This window comes from Agelaius phoeniceus, chromosome 5, assembly GCF_051311805.1.
Source record: "Agelaius phoeniceus isolate bAgePho1 chromosome 5, bAgePho1.hap1, whole genome shotgun sequence".
Lineage (NCBI taxonomy): Eukaryota > Metazoa > Chordata > Aves > Passeriformes > Icteridae > Agelaius > Agelaius phoeniceus.
The window spans coordinates 29,554,094-29,569,982 of record NC_135269.1 but is presented as its reverse complement, the minus strand read 5'-3'; the positions used below and the strand labels follow the sequence as shown (position 1 = coordinate 29,569,982).

Genomic DNA, 15,889 nt, shown 5'->3' with positions numbered 1-15,889 from the left:
GCAGAAAAAGAGGAGTGGAAGCTCTTCTTGTTGTCCATACCATATCTTGCCAGTTCCAAAACCAGGTGAGCTGGGCTTTTCCTAACACCATTCCTGCATGTCCAGAGACTTCCTCCTTAGTTCTGCTTCCTCCTCCTTTATGCTGTTGTTCTGCAGTGTAGCTCAGTCACGACTTCCCTGTTTAGCTAGAGGCCATCTCGTGGTATGTCTGCTTGTTTTCCTAGTTTTGTGCTTGACAGAGATTGTCCTGAAAGACCTGCTAGCTTACTTGAGCTCTATTTCCCTTCAAAGCTGACTCTCAGGGGATCCCACTGACCATTTCCCTGAACACACTGAAGCCTCTGCTCTGATTATCACATCTTCATTCAGTTCTTCCTTATTTTTGAGTAGCAGATCCAGAAGAGCATCACTCTGGACTGACCCCACAGGTTAACATAGCCTGGAGTCCCATCTTATTCACTTTGCCCCCAGAGCTTTGTAGTCCTGATCTGCACTAGGCCATGGCTTTGGTGTCCATGTGGATGTGCAACAATGGGTAGTGGTCCAAGGAATGGAAAATTACCATAGTCTTTCTGCAATGAGTAGGGTCCCCTAAAAAAAAGCCCCAATGAGTCCCCTAAAAAAAGCCCCAACCTGTTGTAACAGCATGACTGTTTAGCAAGTGTGTGCCTTCATCCCTCACAGTCACCCACCACTTCCTTTTGCTCTCTGCTAACACACTGTTCAAGCTCAATTGGTTTCAAAGCCTTCCTTAATGGAGCTTGTTCTCCCTCACTGGTTAATAGGACACTTTACCACTTCTGTGAACTTAGATCTGAGGGCAGAGAAGGACTGTTTTTGCTGATGCAAGAAGTCACTAGTTTCTAGCTTTCCCATCTCAGGAGTCTCCATCAGCATCTCACTCAACCATAGCCTCTGACTGTTCTTCCTGCCTTGCATCATGAGCCTCAGGATTTGCCTCTGCAAGGTCTCACTGAAGACTCTGATTTTCTGGTCATCCTTGATATTTGCAGGCTGCTCACCTGGACAGGCTTGTCCACCAAACACTGCTGGGCAATGCACAAATCAAAAAACTTCCTGGGAATAAAATTTTGGAACGGTTCATGTTCTCATTCCTTAGCCCTAATAAAGGCTCACTGCATGCCCCAATATTTGTTACCCTCTGATATAGTAAAAATTGATGGAGGTGGTTAAAGGATGGTGAAGTTAAGAAAGAAAATAAAGTTCCAAAAGTTCTTTTTTCCTTAGGAAAAACATCTATTGTTTTAGTGTTGACTATTGCTATACACTACTTAAAAATTTTGTGTCCTTTTGTATAGCTGCATCTGTTCTTTCACTGGGATGCTCAAACCCTTTATTTTTACTTTTTGGACAGCTGCATATGATGAATGCTGTGTGAGCTAAAAATGCTGCCCTTTCCTCTGAGGCACGCAATGTAAAATAATCAGGAGGAAATCAAGACAGAAAGTAGAAGTGTGAATATGGTTGCTGCAGCTGGAGTCATATGGAGATACATCTGAAAATGAAGTGCCAAACAGAAAATTAGTATAAATACCTTCCATGCCAAAAACCAAACTATAGACTTAGAGGGACTACAGAATAGAGCAGAGGATGAAACTGAAGAATTAAAAAAAGGGAGCTCTTACACAGTGGTATTATTTTTTCTTTTCCTTTTCTTGCTTTTGTATGTGCCTGAAAATGTTTTAGGATAGACAAACAGATGACCATGGACATGAACGACTCTTCAAGTGTAAAGGAAGTTTAAACTGTAAATGCATTTTTAAGAATGGATTTAGCTGGGAAAGAAGCAGCTTGGGAAGGCCCTACAGTGCTGTAACCCCATTAGTCACAGTGGAAGAGGTAAAAGGGCTTGTTAAAACAATAAATGGATGTGGAAAAGTGGTGACAGAAGGGTGAAAGCAGCAGCTGCACCCTGGAGGAAATGGGCAAACTGAGGAATAGGTTTCAAAAGAGAGAAGGCAATTTTTATTGTGACTGTCCCCCCATTCTTGTCCATATTAGTTCAATGTCGCCTTGACCCTCCCTCCAGCAAGCAGAGGGAAGGGAGGAGACTTCCACACTTGTCAGTATTGGTTCTTCAGTCAGATGAGGAGGATGCACTGATATGACACTGGTTATTTTATTAGTATGTGGGTCAAAATAAAATCTGGCAGCAAAGCTTTTCAGAAACTGGGTGAGTACTCCTCTTTTCTGTGATCTTGTACAGAGTCTGCAAGGAACCTAGGGTAGTTTATCTCTCTTACACTATTACATGGTGCACTGTAGAAAAACTATTGCTAATTTTGGTGGAAATGAAAGTGTGGAAGCTCCATTTCCTCACTCCCTAACCTGAGTGAAGACTCATTGAGTGCACTAATCCTGGAGTTTTGTTATCTTCTGATCTATTATAAAGTGAGTTAACTTCTTCTACCTTAAAATGCTTGCAACCACACCCTGCCCCACTTCCTGTCTAGCACAGACGTCCAGGGTACTGGATTCTCATGGGCAAGTGAGTTTTACCAAAGTTCTGTGCCAGTGCATGACACTTCCCTGTGTCTTCTTCCTGCTGCATGAAAAAAGAAATAGTGACTTTAAATATGAAAGTTAATCAAGTCTTCTTTTATTCCAAGTGGCTCTTCTTTCTAGCTAATTAAAATAATTCAGATGAGTGAAGAATATTTTAATTGATTTAGGATTGCAGTTCAGAAAAAATAAAATATTTCTAGTGGAAAGACTTTTTGGGATTAAGCCAGCATCATAGCATGCAGGAGAGTTGAATTCAGCTGTTACTGTGTTACAGATTTGCTTCATAACTTTGAGAAATGCTTTCACCTTACTTCTAAATGTCAGTTTTGATGGTCCATTCCACACTATGTTTTGTGCATTTAAGTGAAATGGGCTCTTGCACTCAGAGGGTTCCTGTAGGTTTAGGAAACTGTCCTGGAGGCTGAAAGTCTGGATTTGGTCAGCTAGCCTGCAGGGCTTGTTCCCAAGGAGCTGGTCTTACCTGAGCTCTTGTCTCCTACCTCTCCATGCCTGCCACTCCTTTGTGCCAGCTCTGGTGTTTGTGCAGCCACATGCCCATGTGATGAGGAGCATGACTCAAATGAAGATGTAGGTAGGTAGATTTACAGAGCATTTTCTAGGCACATCATTGCCTTAACTAAGCTCACTGGAAAATATTATACAGGGAAAGTGAAGTAAAGCTTGGCTGGGGTTGGACCCACTTGGAGAGCAGGTGGGATCACACCTTTGGCAATGTCTACTACAGAGATTGACTTGGAGGACTTCAAAACTGAGTTAGTGCTTGCTAAGGGGGCACATGGGCTTCTAGGGATTCCCCCTGGTAAATGGTCCTATTCTCACACATGTAGATTTCCTTTCAACAGTCGATCATCTACAATCAGAGTTTTTTGGTTTGGTTTTTCATTCCACAAGATACAGGGATTTCCTGCATGATGTTTTTTTCATGAGCTGCTTGCATGCGTTTGCCACTTAATTTCTTCCAGGTGGGATGGAGAATTGAGGGTAACATGTTGATTTTAAAGCTCACACAGCTACATTTATGTTCTCCATGACACAAACTTTATATTGCTTTATCTCATTTTTATGTTTATATAATACACAAGTCTCTACTTCCTCTAGTGTCATGGAAGATGAAGGTTTGCATTTTTATACACACAGACACTGTTTGTTTGAAGTGTCTCCTTTCTCCAGAATATTTGCATGCCTTTGAAAGTGGTTGCTGAGTGTATCTAGCCTTCAGGTGATGGCAAAGCATGGCTTTATTGAGAAGAACTGGAAATTCAGAATAAACCCAGGACTTAATGTCCCAAAAAGGAGAAATCCTATTGCAAAGTAACTTACTGCTGCTACACTGAGTCTGTATCCCACTGAAGTCAGTGATTTAACAGCAGCAGATATAATATTTGTTACAGATATGACCAGTTGTCACATATGAAAAACTGGTTTTGTGTGTAATTTCCAATAGTGTGTTGCTCTGAAACTGTATCAGAATTGGAATGTTACTCAAAAGTGTTGTCTAAAGTTGGTTCTCCAAGAATCTTTCCAAGGATTCTTCTTTTCCTCAAAGTTTTGGAGTATAGGTGAAAGATTTTTTAATATGTTTTTCTTATATCTGATTCTCAGGAGGCACAACCAATCAAGAAATTACCTACCTTGATTCACTCTGGATTGGTAGCTGTTTATGGCACGGTTGTTTTGAATCATATAGTTCTCTTTTTGGGAACAGATGATGGACAGTTACTGAAGGTAAGCTGAGTGTGGCAGTTCTTCCCTTCACCAGCTGCTGTTGTGTTCAAGTGGGTAAATATTTCCTCATTAATTCAGTATATTATAAACAAATAAGATCCCCTGAATCTCTGGTTTTTGTTTGTGAAATAACTGCTGTATGGTCATTTGGACAGCAAGATAACTTTCAAAAGCAATTAGGTAGTGTTGCTGTGTAATAGCCTGTTTCAGTCATCCCACTTCTTTCCCCAGGTGTGCCAACAACCTCTCCCTTCCCCTGCCTTGCCCCCTGCTGACTGCTGTCCGTCAGTCCTGGCATTCCAGAAGGGCTCGAGTGATTGGCAGAGTTCCAGAGGTGCCTCTCAGCCCTGGGGACACTGGGCCATCCCGGTGTCATTTGTCCCCTGAGGCTCCCCCCTTGCCTGGTCGGTGGGATCCCTGCCCCTTCCCTCCCCCTCTCCCCGGGGTTCAGGGACACAGCAGCCACGCGGTTCATGGTTCTGTGGGAGCTGCTGCTGCCTTCAGAGGCCTGTGGGCCAGGAATAAAGCTCTGGATCGAAACCCTCCCGCAGAACCCGACTCCTTTCCTTCACCTCACCTAAAGCCTCTCCACCAGAGGCAAACCTGAGCTCCTGCGTGCCTGGACTTGTCCCCAGCGCCAGCTGCAGCATCCAGCCAGCCAAAGGTGTCTCTGAGGAGAAACCACCACAGCTGCTGCCCTTGGTCAAGCAGCAAGGCCAGACGAGCCCAGGCACGTTCCATCCAGCTATATTGGGATTTAATTCCAATAAGGTAGCCCACTAAAATTCAAGTAAACATTTCATTAAAACCCCAATGCCCACAGTATTAATTTACAAATTGTGGAGTTCTCAGTTATTCTGCCTTGTTTTGATTTTTTTTTAATCCTTGCTTTGACTTTTCCAGTAGAAATATTGTTAGATTTTGGAAGGGTGTGTGTTTGTTTGTTTGTTTGCCTGTGTGATGTGAAAAGCTGTCCATTAGAGAGAAGAGCCAAGGTTCATTTTGCCTTAGCTTCTGAATAGTTGACCTACACTAACTTAAATCCGTTGCTTGAAAGTGGAAGCCGTCTTACCTCATTATCAAACGCTTCAACCATCCAGTCAAATGTCTTTTGTGCTTTAATTTTTTCTGGGTTTTGTGAAAATGTGCATTTCCTGCCTACACTGCAAAGGATGACTCTCATTCTTTGTCTTTATTAAGCAGACATTTGGGGAGAAATATGGTAGAGACATTGAAAAGCTTTGTCCATTTGATTTCATTTTGCTTTTGATAATGAAAGATGAAATTGAAGTCTTCCATGTCTCCTTAACACAGTGGAGACAGTGAACATATTTCCCTTTTTTAGTCATGAAAAGCCAAAGTCGGTGTGCTTATTGACTTACAAAATAAAGTTTCTGGGGTCTCTGGTTCCCTTGAATTCTGTGAAAAGGGTGGTAGAAAACAGTAAAGTTGGGCAAGGTAAGAAAAAGAAATATCATCACAGGTGTATACTTAGAGAAGCCACACAGAAATTTGTGTAAATTCCTTTTTTCTTTATGGGTGTCTGAATGTTAGTTTGTTTTCTGAAGGCTAATACTTTCTTCTCCATTGATAGGAGTAAACGTTGTTATTTTGGGATATAGGCATTTCTTCCACATTCAGTTTCCAAATCAGTCAGTAACAGGCTTGGTGGAAGGCACATTTCATATTCTAAATCAGTGCCAAATTCAGTGCTAAATGTGTCTGGCATGGATTTTGTTGAAATTCTGTTCTTGTGGTCTTTTCCTTCATCCTTCTCCAGTGTGAGAACCGGTGCAGTAAGTGAATTGAATCATGACACAATAATTCATCTCAGAAGCTTTGATGTAACTGAAATTAGGCTTTTGTTTAAGATATTGATTGATCAATAAAAGAACATGGGAATAATTCAATTACACATGTTTTAGGCTATTCTTAATGAGGAGATGAAATCTAATTGCCCAGAGGTTTTATATGAAATTGAGGAAGAAACTTCCATTTTCCCCAAACTACGACTTGATCCAGTGAATAATAACTACATCTATCTGTCCTCTGCCAATAAGGTAAGTACAGCATTTAATAAAATAATAAATTCATATAAACTACCGCTTTAAGAATTTCTACCGCTTTAGAAGTGAAGCATCAGTTTGTGTCAGAGTTAGACTTTTAATATGCAAACTGCAGTTACCAACTTTCCATCTAATATCTGCTTATGTTGTCTATGTTTGGACTGCACTCCTCCAGAGCTTGGAAGAGCTTCTGCTGTCATGGTGCTGCCCAGTGTTGCTATGATGCAGCAATAGCCTTAATTCCATGGTTATTTTATGCCATTCTGCCAAGAGAGTGTTTGTTTCTGTTTTTCCTGGAGGCAGGAAAATGCAGATCATGCAGAGCCAAGCTTAGAGATAGCAAAAAAACTTGTACACTCTTTGGAGACAAAGCAATCCCAATGTTGGTAGGTCAGGGTTTGCCAGTCAATTAAGGATTTTTTAAAGTGAAGAAATCTCTTAATTTGAGAGATGGCTTTGAAGCCTTAGTTCTGATGAAATCAGTGATAATGCTGTAATCAGTGATAAAATTCCAATTGTCTTCAGTTAGGCATAGACTTCAGAAGAACAAAACAAAAGGGCAAAGAGAAGTGAGCAGTGTGTGTGCATAGTGAGGCCCAGGAGTTCAGCAGAGGCTGAGAGCTGCTGCACGTGAGCAAACGTGTTGGAGCTGCACGTGGAGCAGTGAGCAGCTCCCAGGAGCCAGTGCAGTTGTTGCAGCACATCTTGCAGCAGGGCTACTGAGCAGCAATCAGAGAATCCCTTTGTCTGGCCAACAGTGGGAAAGATGGCAATGAAAGCTTAAGGGCTTGCTGTCCATCTTAGCTGAACGGGATTTCACCCAGCACTTAATTACCATCACTTGAAATAAGATCACTTTTCTGGCAGTGAGCATAGTGTTGTAGCCTGCTGTTATAGAGCAGGGGTAAGTTGGTAGGAGAACCCCTGACTGATAGAAAACATCTATCACAAATATAGAAGGAATCAAAGTCTCAGTCAAAAGTATACATAGATATTCAAAGTAAGACTTGAATTTTCTGTAGCTTTGATAAAAGAACAAGTTGTTATAGAGGAACAACAGCTTTTAGGAATAGATGCACTTCTCTGATTTTTTTCTCTGATTATTTTCTCCTGGAGTGAAATAAGGCTTCTACATTGTCTTCTTTAACTTGGTAGTAATCTAAGGTTATGACTGGATTCTGAATTGATTATCCCACACACTTTTCAAGATAAATTGAATTTTACAATATGTGGATGGAAAAAACAGTAAATATAATTTTGCAGGAAACAGTGTATCCTTGTTTCTGTTGACAAAATATAGGAATTTCTCATTCTTGCAAATTTGTAAAATATTGTTTGAATTAGTTTTTCTTACTAAGATCATTAATTCACATTGTTATTAATCGCATTATTTGTATCTGTATTCAGTATTTGTAATCAGCTTTCTCTTTTTCTTTTTCCTTTCCTTTTCTGAAAATGGCTGGCTAGGATATTCAAGCTGAATGTACAAGTATAGATACATACAATATAGCCACAATTATCTACATTTACTTACTGAAATGGCATTTTCATGCATGCTAAGCAGTTGCATGCGTTTGTTCTAGTGTGCACATGCAGTAACCTGACATGGTGATGCAAACACAGATGCATTTTGTTATGCGCATGCATTTTTGGATGCACCTTCATCAATCATTTAAATATCTCCATTCGGAGGAGAGGAAAATGGTGTTCTGCTCAGCAGAGCATTATTTGTAAAATATACCTCCTTTCTCTTATTATCTATCCTTCACTATGCTGATCAGTCTTTCTTGCATTAATCTGCCCATGCTGGCCTTTGAGTAGTAGAACCAAATTGTTATTGTCAGAGGTGTTTCATTATCTGATGGCAAAATACAGTGAGTGCAAAATAGGCTGCATATTTCTATCCAAAGGTCTTCTGGCAGAGGGGAATCCATAAGGAGACTTCCCCAGAGGGATTGTGCTTGGTTGCTGTCAGATTTTTAATGGTAACCTTCAAGTTCCCCGTTTATGGAGGCTGTATTAATTCAATGTGTTATTGCATTCTTTGGTTTCAGGTGAGAAGAATACCAGTTGCAAATTGCGGTAGATTTGCTTCTGAGCAAGAATGCTTATCTGCAAAGGACCCCTACTGTGGGTGGTGTTCTTTCAATCAAAGGTATCTTTTAGTATTTTAGACTGTCATATAAAAGCAGAGCATTACTAGTCAGTGTACATTTGTACATTTTGACTGGCTCGGGGCTATTCAACATCAAAATTGTATCTACTGATTTTTTGTGGAATCAGTCATAGCCATAAATGTGAGACACTTTCTTGTCATGTGCAAGGGAACTTGTGAAAGGCTTTGTAACCCTCAGATTTTTGAGATCTATCCATAAAATATATGTTGGGCTAAGAATAATAAGAGGAGATATTTTGATATATTTGTAATAATAAGAAGATACATATCTGCTTTTAGAAGAGATATTTTTGTTTTTCAGATTGAGAGAGAAAATTGTATACTTGTGCTTGAAACATCTTAATAGCTGGGAGCATTTTGTATGTGAGAAAAAGAGGAATGCTTAGTTGTCTTCTATATTAATAGTTTGTTTTTTTGGAACCACTGACTTTGGTTTAGGCCAAAGGAGAATTTCTTTCTAAATACTTTGTTCCCGCATTTGAATCATTAATTTCAACACTAACTTTGAAGCAAATTTGAAATCTATTTTACATCTGGGGCCTGGACTGGAGAAATTCCTGGGTTGCCAGGCCTAGTCTTAGCAATTGCAAGCAACTACATCATGTAAAACTAAAAACTTGCAAAGGACCATCCTAAATTTAAATAGGCTTTTTGTCCTTCCTGCCCTGGTTGTGCAGCTTCCTGGCAGTCTCATTTTTTGCTGATAAAAATATGTCTGCTCATTTTTGTCATGTGTATGTTTATGGACAGGTTATAGTTATTTGTTCTAGTGTTCACATCACCTTTGCCTAAATAACTTCCTCCCCCACTTTCTCACACTCACCTCTTCAATGTTTTTGTGAAAGCAGTCTCTCTCTCTTTCCCTTTTCATTTTGGTGTGCTGAAACCTTGAACTTCACTAAGGTCCTCTCACTTGAGACACTCTTTTCTTACCTCCACTCCAGTAATCCTTCCAAGAAATTTATGCATCCTTTTAAGATAAGAATGGCCAAGACTCTCAAAGTGTTCCAGAAGAGATTTCAGCTGTGCCTTGCTTAATGTTGTTTAATCAGTCTGTGCAGGATGCACCTTAGTGTGTTCTGGGATCACAAACGTCTTTTTCATGACAGCATCACATTGATGGGCCACAATCATCCATGATCAAATAATGCCCCCAGGTCCTTCTCTTTCTTTGTTGTCTTTCCAACTGATGAGTTTCCAGTCTATAACACATATGGGTTGTGAGATTTTTATTGCTGTAGGTACATGTTCTTGTACTTTATGCTTTGAAATGTCATTCCATTTCAAGGTTGTCCAAGTTTTCCTGTGTGATATTCTTACCTTCCTTTGCATGTTAATGTTCCCAACTCTGCATCATCAGGAGATGTCAACAGTGTAAACCTTCTTTTATGCCAATTTGCCAGTGATTAAAATCTAAAACTAAAATGCCTATAAGATGAATTTTTGACGAATTCCACTAGTAGCCTCTTCTAGAAGGTTAATACTGCTCATTTTGGTTTGTTACCCATTTGGTGTTAGCGTGATTTTGCTGAAGATCTGCTACTTTGTGTTTGCAAAGGTAGTTATTGGAAGAGAGTAGGTGTTTGTTCTGTAATCCATTTTCTTCAAACTCTCTTTTGCTCCCTTGATAAAAGCTGTGTATGTTACAGTGATAAGCTTTTCAGGCTTTTAATTACCTTATAAAGAGATTGTGAATAACTCTTATTACTCAGTAAATCCCCTGCTTATGAGGGGAATCATGAAAAGTTTCCGTTTGATTGAAACAGAAATGATTTACTCTTTTGGAGAAAAAATTAATTACCATAATACAAGTCCTGTTCAACACCCTCCTAATTTTTTACTGTTAAATACTTAATGTCATTAAATATTTGGCTTGATGAAGAGACACCTCTGAAACTTTAGGAGAAGAGGAAGACATTTTTAGCCAGTATTTTAGTCAAAGTCCATATGTGTCCACTAAAGCAATATATTCCATAATAATTTTGAGATCAGTGATGTTTTCTACTTTTACAGGGAAATAAATTTTCTGTAAAATAAAATACACACTCAAGTTTTATGTAAAATTTACTAGCAATGCTCGTTTTTCATTTTAAGGACAGTGTGAATTAAAATCCAGTCCTTTAATGAAAAAATGTGTGCATCTCATTGCAAGTGAAAGCAAAGTGAAACAAAATGTCTCTACTGTTCCTATTTCTACTCTTTATTCTATAAGAACATATATTAATTCTCCTTTTCACTTGCAATCATTCAAACCAGTTAGTCACAACGTTGTGTGATCTCTCCTAATGTTTCTAAATTTTTTGTAGATTAATCAGATTTGCCTGAATTATGCTGAAATACAATTCAAATACAAGGTATTGATGTTTTACATGCATTTTCCACATGGAAACAACACAATGTATTATCTAACATGACCAGAGTTACTTTTGCATGTAGTCAATGTGTGGGACATCAGTAGACTTCATTCAGGGGTTGGTACATTGGAGAAAGAAGGAAGCCTCAGCTTTCTCTGAAAGCATGTTCTCATTCCATGAGGAAATCAGTATGCTTTAGCAGGACAGAGCAGCCAAGTATGTTAGGATCTGTAGTTAAAAGAGATTAGTGAAGCAGAGACTTAAGTAAATACAAATGAACCAGTATACATACATATTGTGTTATCACAGTGGAATAAGAGGAACTCAGTTCCAATCATGTAGAGAAATCTTTAGTAATAGAAAGAACTAGTTTGCTGTGGAATATTAAAAAGAAATTTGACTCTGTTTTTCTCTGTACACAGATCTAGGCATGTCTGAAATCTGATCCAAAGGTTTCATACCTTATACCTTCATAGCTGTATAAGGTCCCGTTCACCTTTCCAAGAAAGCCAGACTTAGTTGTCTGAGTCTGTATGTTAATTTTCAGAATCCTGTTCACAAATAGTATTTGTCTGTTATATTAATTCACTTGCAATTAATATAAATTTTTTTTAAAATAGGCGTATACAGAATAATTTCATCTTTAGGTGAGTGTAATTATTTTGCTCTTAGCCTTTGCAGGGCAATTTTGAGAATTTATGCTGAGGGGCATCAGATGTGACTGATTCCTATGAAAATGACTGTTCCCCACAGCACACTGTTAGAGTGTTAAAGGTCAGCTCTTAGAGCAACAAAAGATGCATTTTTCCCTCACATAAAGACAAGCATGACCCTGGGTCCTGGGAGGCATTACTGGTTTTGCTATTAAACTCTCAGATTCTTCATTGCCAATGAGGGAAACAGGTTCACTGCTTGTGTTCCTCAGGCAGTCTTAAGAAAGCAAGTAGCTTCTTCCTGGGTATTTGTAAATACTCAGTTTGATAAACAGTTTTTAAATATTTCAATATTAGCATCACTGAAATGCATACACTTCTTTAGTGCCAAATACTGCAAGTATGTTGTATGGAATCTTTACCATTATAATCCTCACCCTGTCAGAAAGTGTAGAATGTCTTTCTTTTGTCTTTCCTCATTGCCAGTGTGAATTACCTGCCTGTATGTTTCTGAGAATGTGGTTTATGCTCATCTGTTGATGACAGAGTCTGTCTTCTGTGACTCTAAAACTGTGGTGCTAATGAGCCTTTGTGATTTCAGTAGGGTGAAGAGAGATATAAATGAGACTGAAATTCACCCTAGCTCAGACAGTTTGAAATACGTCAGGCATATGTAGTCCCAATTTATTACAATATCATTATGGCCTGAGTGTATTTAGATGCAAAACCCCACCAGGTTCTTGTCCAGCAGGAACTCAGTTTCCTGAGTTAGACCACAAAGGAAGTGACCTTGTGCTTAACTACATTTCAATTGCCAACATCTTGATCTGCAGAGAAGATGACTTTATGGTTCCTAAGATTTGTAGGGTTATTTTGGGCATTTCAGAATGTGGCGGATATTTTTGTTGAATATGTTGTTCATTTTGGAGGGAAAACACATTCTTTGTGAAATATGTTTTTACAGTGAGCTCCTAATGAAAAGGGCCCATACTTTGCAAGTGTGAACTCATTTCCAGTTTGTAGCAAAGGAATGGTTCATGCCAGGCAGATATCACTGTTCATAGGATTGAAGCTATATATATGCTTCTACATTTGGTAGAAAAGTAGAATTAAAACTACTAAATGTTACATTTATTTATAAATATTCAATCTTAGTATTAAAATATTAAGATATATTCAGTTAGCACTTACTTGTCTTTAATTGCTAACTGTATGAAATTACTTGGAGTTAATCTATGAATTGTTCATTAGCTGTTGACAGCAGACAGCATTTTAAGGATTCACCTTTCAAACTCGATTGTCCATCTAATTTGTATGCCTATGTTGTCTTTTTCTGATAACGTGTTTTTAATATGTGTAATCTTTGTAGTATTTATGTATCCCAGTGTTTCCTCATTCTTTCTCCATTTTTTGTTGCACAGTGTGTTTCCTATGATTTGGCATCTCTAACATTTGTATTTACTTTGAGCTATCCTAATTCTGAAATGTATTTTGTACTTGAAGACAGAGAATTTTTGAACCTCTATTTTGAACCTCTTCAAATCCGGTGTTTTTATCCAAGTGCACTGACAAAAAAGGGAAGGATTACCTGGGTGACAAAGGAGATTAGGGAAGAGGATGCATCTCATCAACTATGCACATTCATAGTCTAGCTTTACATTTGAGCTTCACTCCCATCCCTTCTTAGACCCTCTGGAGAGAACAAGCAGCGTCTATAGTGTGGTTCATTTCATTTTGGTATGAATGTCTAACAGGGCAGGTGAATTGTACCCTAAAGAACATATTTCTCCCCACAGAGTGCGGAGGGGGGCTGGGGGGCAGTGAGGGGAGCAGATCTAGAGCTGTACAATGGATGAGTTCCATCCTGGGCTACCACTTCCACTGTTACTGGCCAAACATCTCATGTTTGCTTGAGTCCCATTGACTTAATGAAAACCCTCGAGCATATATCAATGCAGTGTAATTAATTTTGATAAGCAGAAAATTTTACTGATTGTTTTCCTGAAGCTTTTTGCAGTTAAAACCATATTTCTGTAAAAAAAAAATCAATAGTGTTCCTGTAAAAAATCAATAACTTTTAATAAGTTGAAGTACAGTGTCTGAAGTCAAAGGCACGATAAGGAGGCTAGTATAATTTTATGTATACTTTTAGGTGCACATTAAAAGAAAATTGTACACATTCAAACAGCATAAATGGTTGGTATAACATTTCACATGCACCTGATAAAGATCTGAAAATCCTGCTAAGTTTCCCTGCCAAATATCAGGTATGTACACCCAGTTTTATGTGTGTTTGTTTATTGTGACTTAAAATATGTAATTTTGTTGCTTATTGCAGCTTGTCTTTTTTGTCACCATGTTCCATACATTAGTTTCTCTTACCCCAACAATTGGCAAATATCTTGGAAATCTCAGTAATCTCAATGTGTAAATTAGATAGGCGTTCTCCTCCTCTCCTGTGAAACATATCCTGAAGCTGTACTTCATGATGCTGAGTCAAAATTTCAAATCTTTACTATGCTCACATTGCTTGGAAATGTTTCCAATTGTATCACTGTATCAGCTCTTTTAATATTTCCAGTAACTGTATATCAAGTGCAGTATGGAAGTTCTGAGCTTTGTAACAAGTTAGAAAACATTCACTGGGACACATATGCTAACACAAATTCTTAAGTGCTCAATATTAGTCTTTACTCTGTATCTGTTCTCAGCACATGCAGCCTTGAATATTTGATTATCAACTATTGTGACTGGCCACCTAATCTGCACACTATTGTTTCTGATTTCCTGATTGAATACACTAATGTAATCATATTTGTAAAGCACTCGCAGCCAGAAACAAAGAATAACTCATTACAATATAAGTTCTGTTCATAATTAAGTGCTCTTTGGTTATGGATACAAATGATCTCTCTCTGTGAAGATTCTTAAATATTTTTTAAAGGAATGTAACAGCATATAACGCAGCAATATTCTAGTTTTAAACTCCAAAATTATTTAAGATCTCTTGCTAACATACCATACAGATCCATTTTATTTCTGAAAGTAAGCAATGCTGTTACTTTCAGAACTCTTTTTGTATTGCTTCTTCAGTTGGAAGAGTCACTCTCCTTTGAGACCTTACCTAGTGAATTGTTTGCTTTCACCACAAAAACTTTCGTTTTGTGCATTTCATATTTCGTCGTTTTCTGTAGAGACAAGATGATGACTAAACAAATATAACAAAACCCCCATTGTGTTTTTATTGTTTTATAGGTTGTTGTGACTGCAAATGTAGGCAAAATCCTTACTTTCTGTATGATAAAAATTGTAACAACTGTTGAAATATTTTATGAAAACGTAGTGCTGAAAAATTCATCCTGTTTCTGCAATCTAACCACTCCAATGATAACTGACAATGGTATGTTTTACTTTTAAATGTATTTAATGCTTATTCACTGTCCTTTAATACTGGGGACTACTGTATAAATACAGTCCTAATGAGTGTGAAAGTATGTAATGCTTTTTATTAAATGTCACTGAAGAAAAATAATTCATATTTTGTTGAGTGATGTGAGTATAATCACAGTGTTCTTGGTGATTAAAGTTTTGTTAATATAGAATCCTTTGTAGAAGCCACCCTGTGGCTGGAAGCAGATTCATCAGTTGACCGTGTGGCAGTGCAGTGCCTTGGTATTAGAATATTTATTTACATGGTGCCATTAATACTTGTCTAAGGAAACTTAAGATAACTGCAATGACAATCAAGCTGGCTGGAGCAATGGAAGCAGTGTTGGTCTAGTGCTTTGCCTTGACAAATTAACCCATCTTAACTCTTCTCTAATCTGCAAACAGAATTTGTTTTTTCAAGAAACCATACTGGCATAAATAAGAGGATAATCTAATTATGAATGTCGGTACAATAAATAATCTTAACATTTAATTAACTGTTTTAACCTAACTTGGACACTGTGAGAAAGTGATTGTGCAATGTGGAAAATTAGCAGAAAAATAGATAGTTCAGGGGCAATTTGGTGGGTACATCCTTTTGACTTGTTTTCATTCATCTTTCTGAATTATTGGTTGAATCATGTTGCAGTAATTCTGACACTGCTTTGTTCACCAGTGGTTCTCAGAGTTAGATACCTGAGCGATTTGTATTGGATGTGTGATGCTTGAGATCTGGTTTGTGTATCTAATGGGCAGCTACAAGTTTTAGAATGAGGTGGTAAATTGCTGAATGTCTAGACCTTTGAGCTGTTCTTTAGGCTGTGGTCTCAAGGATCAGATCAAGTTCCTTCACAGTGGAGTCTTACTTGACTAATAGTAGGGCAACATCCCCCTTGCATTTCTTCCAAGAGTCTGTATAGAAGCACAAAGCTTTTTTAA

At 38.3% G+C, this 15,889-nt stretch overlaps 1 protein-coding gene across 1 annotated transcript in view; it reads left to right on the top strand.

The window, feature by feature from the left end:
• PLXNC1 (plexin C1) overlaps positions 1-15,889 on the top strand; it is a 71,332-nt gene that overhangs the window by 7,024 nt on the left and 48,419 nt on the right. The window contains exons 2-6 of the mRNA XM_054631895.2: positions 4,150-4,272; positions 6,198-6,332; positions 8,393-8,493; positions 13,674-13,788; positions 14,777-14,921. Coding sequence (XP_054487870.2) covers positions 4,150-4,272; positions 6,198-6,332; positions 8,393-8,493; positions 13,674-13,788; positions 14,777-14,921 — 619 coding nt within the window. The remainder of the gene's footprint in view (positions 1-4,149; positions 4,273-6,197; positions 6,333-8,392; positions 8,494-13,673; positions 13,789-14,776; positions 14,922-15,889) is intronic.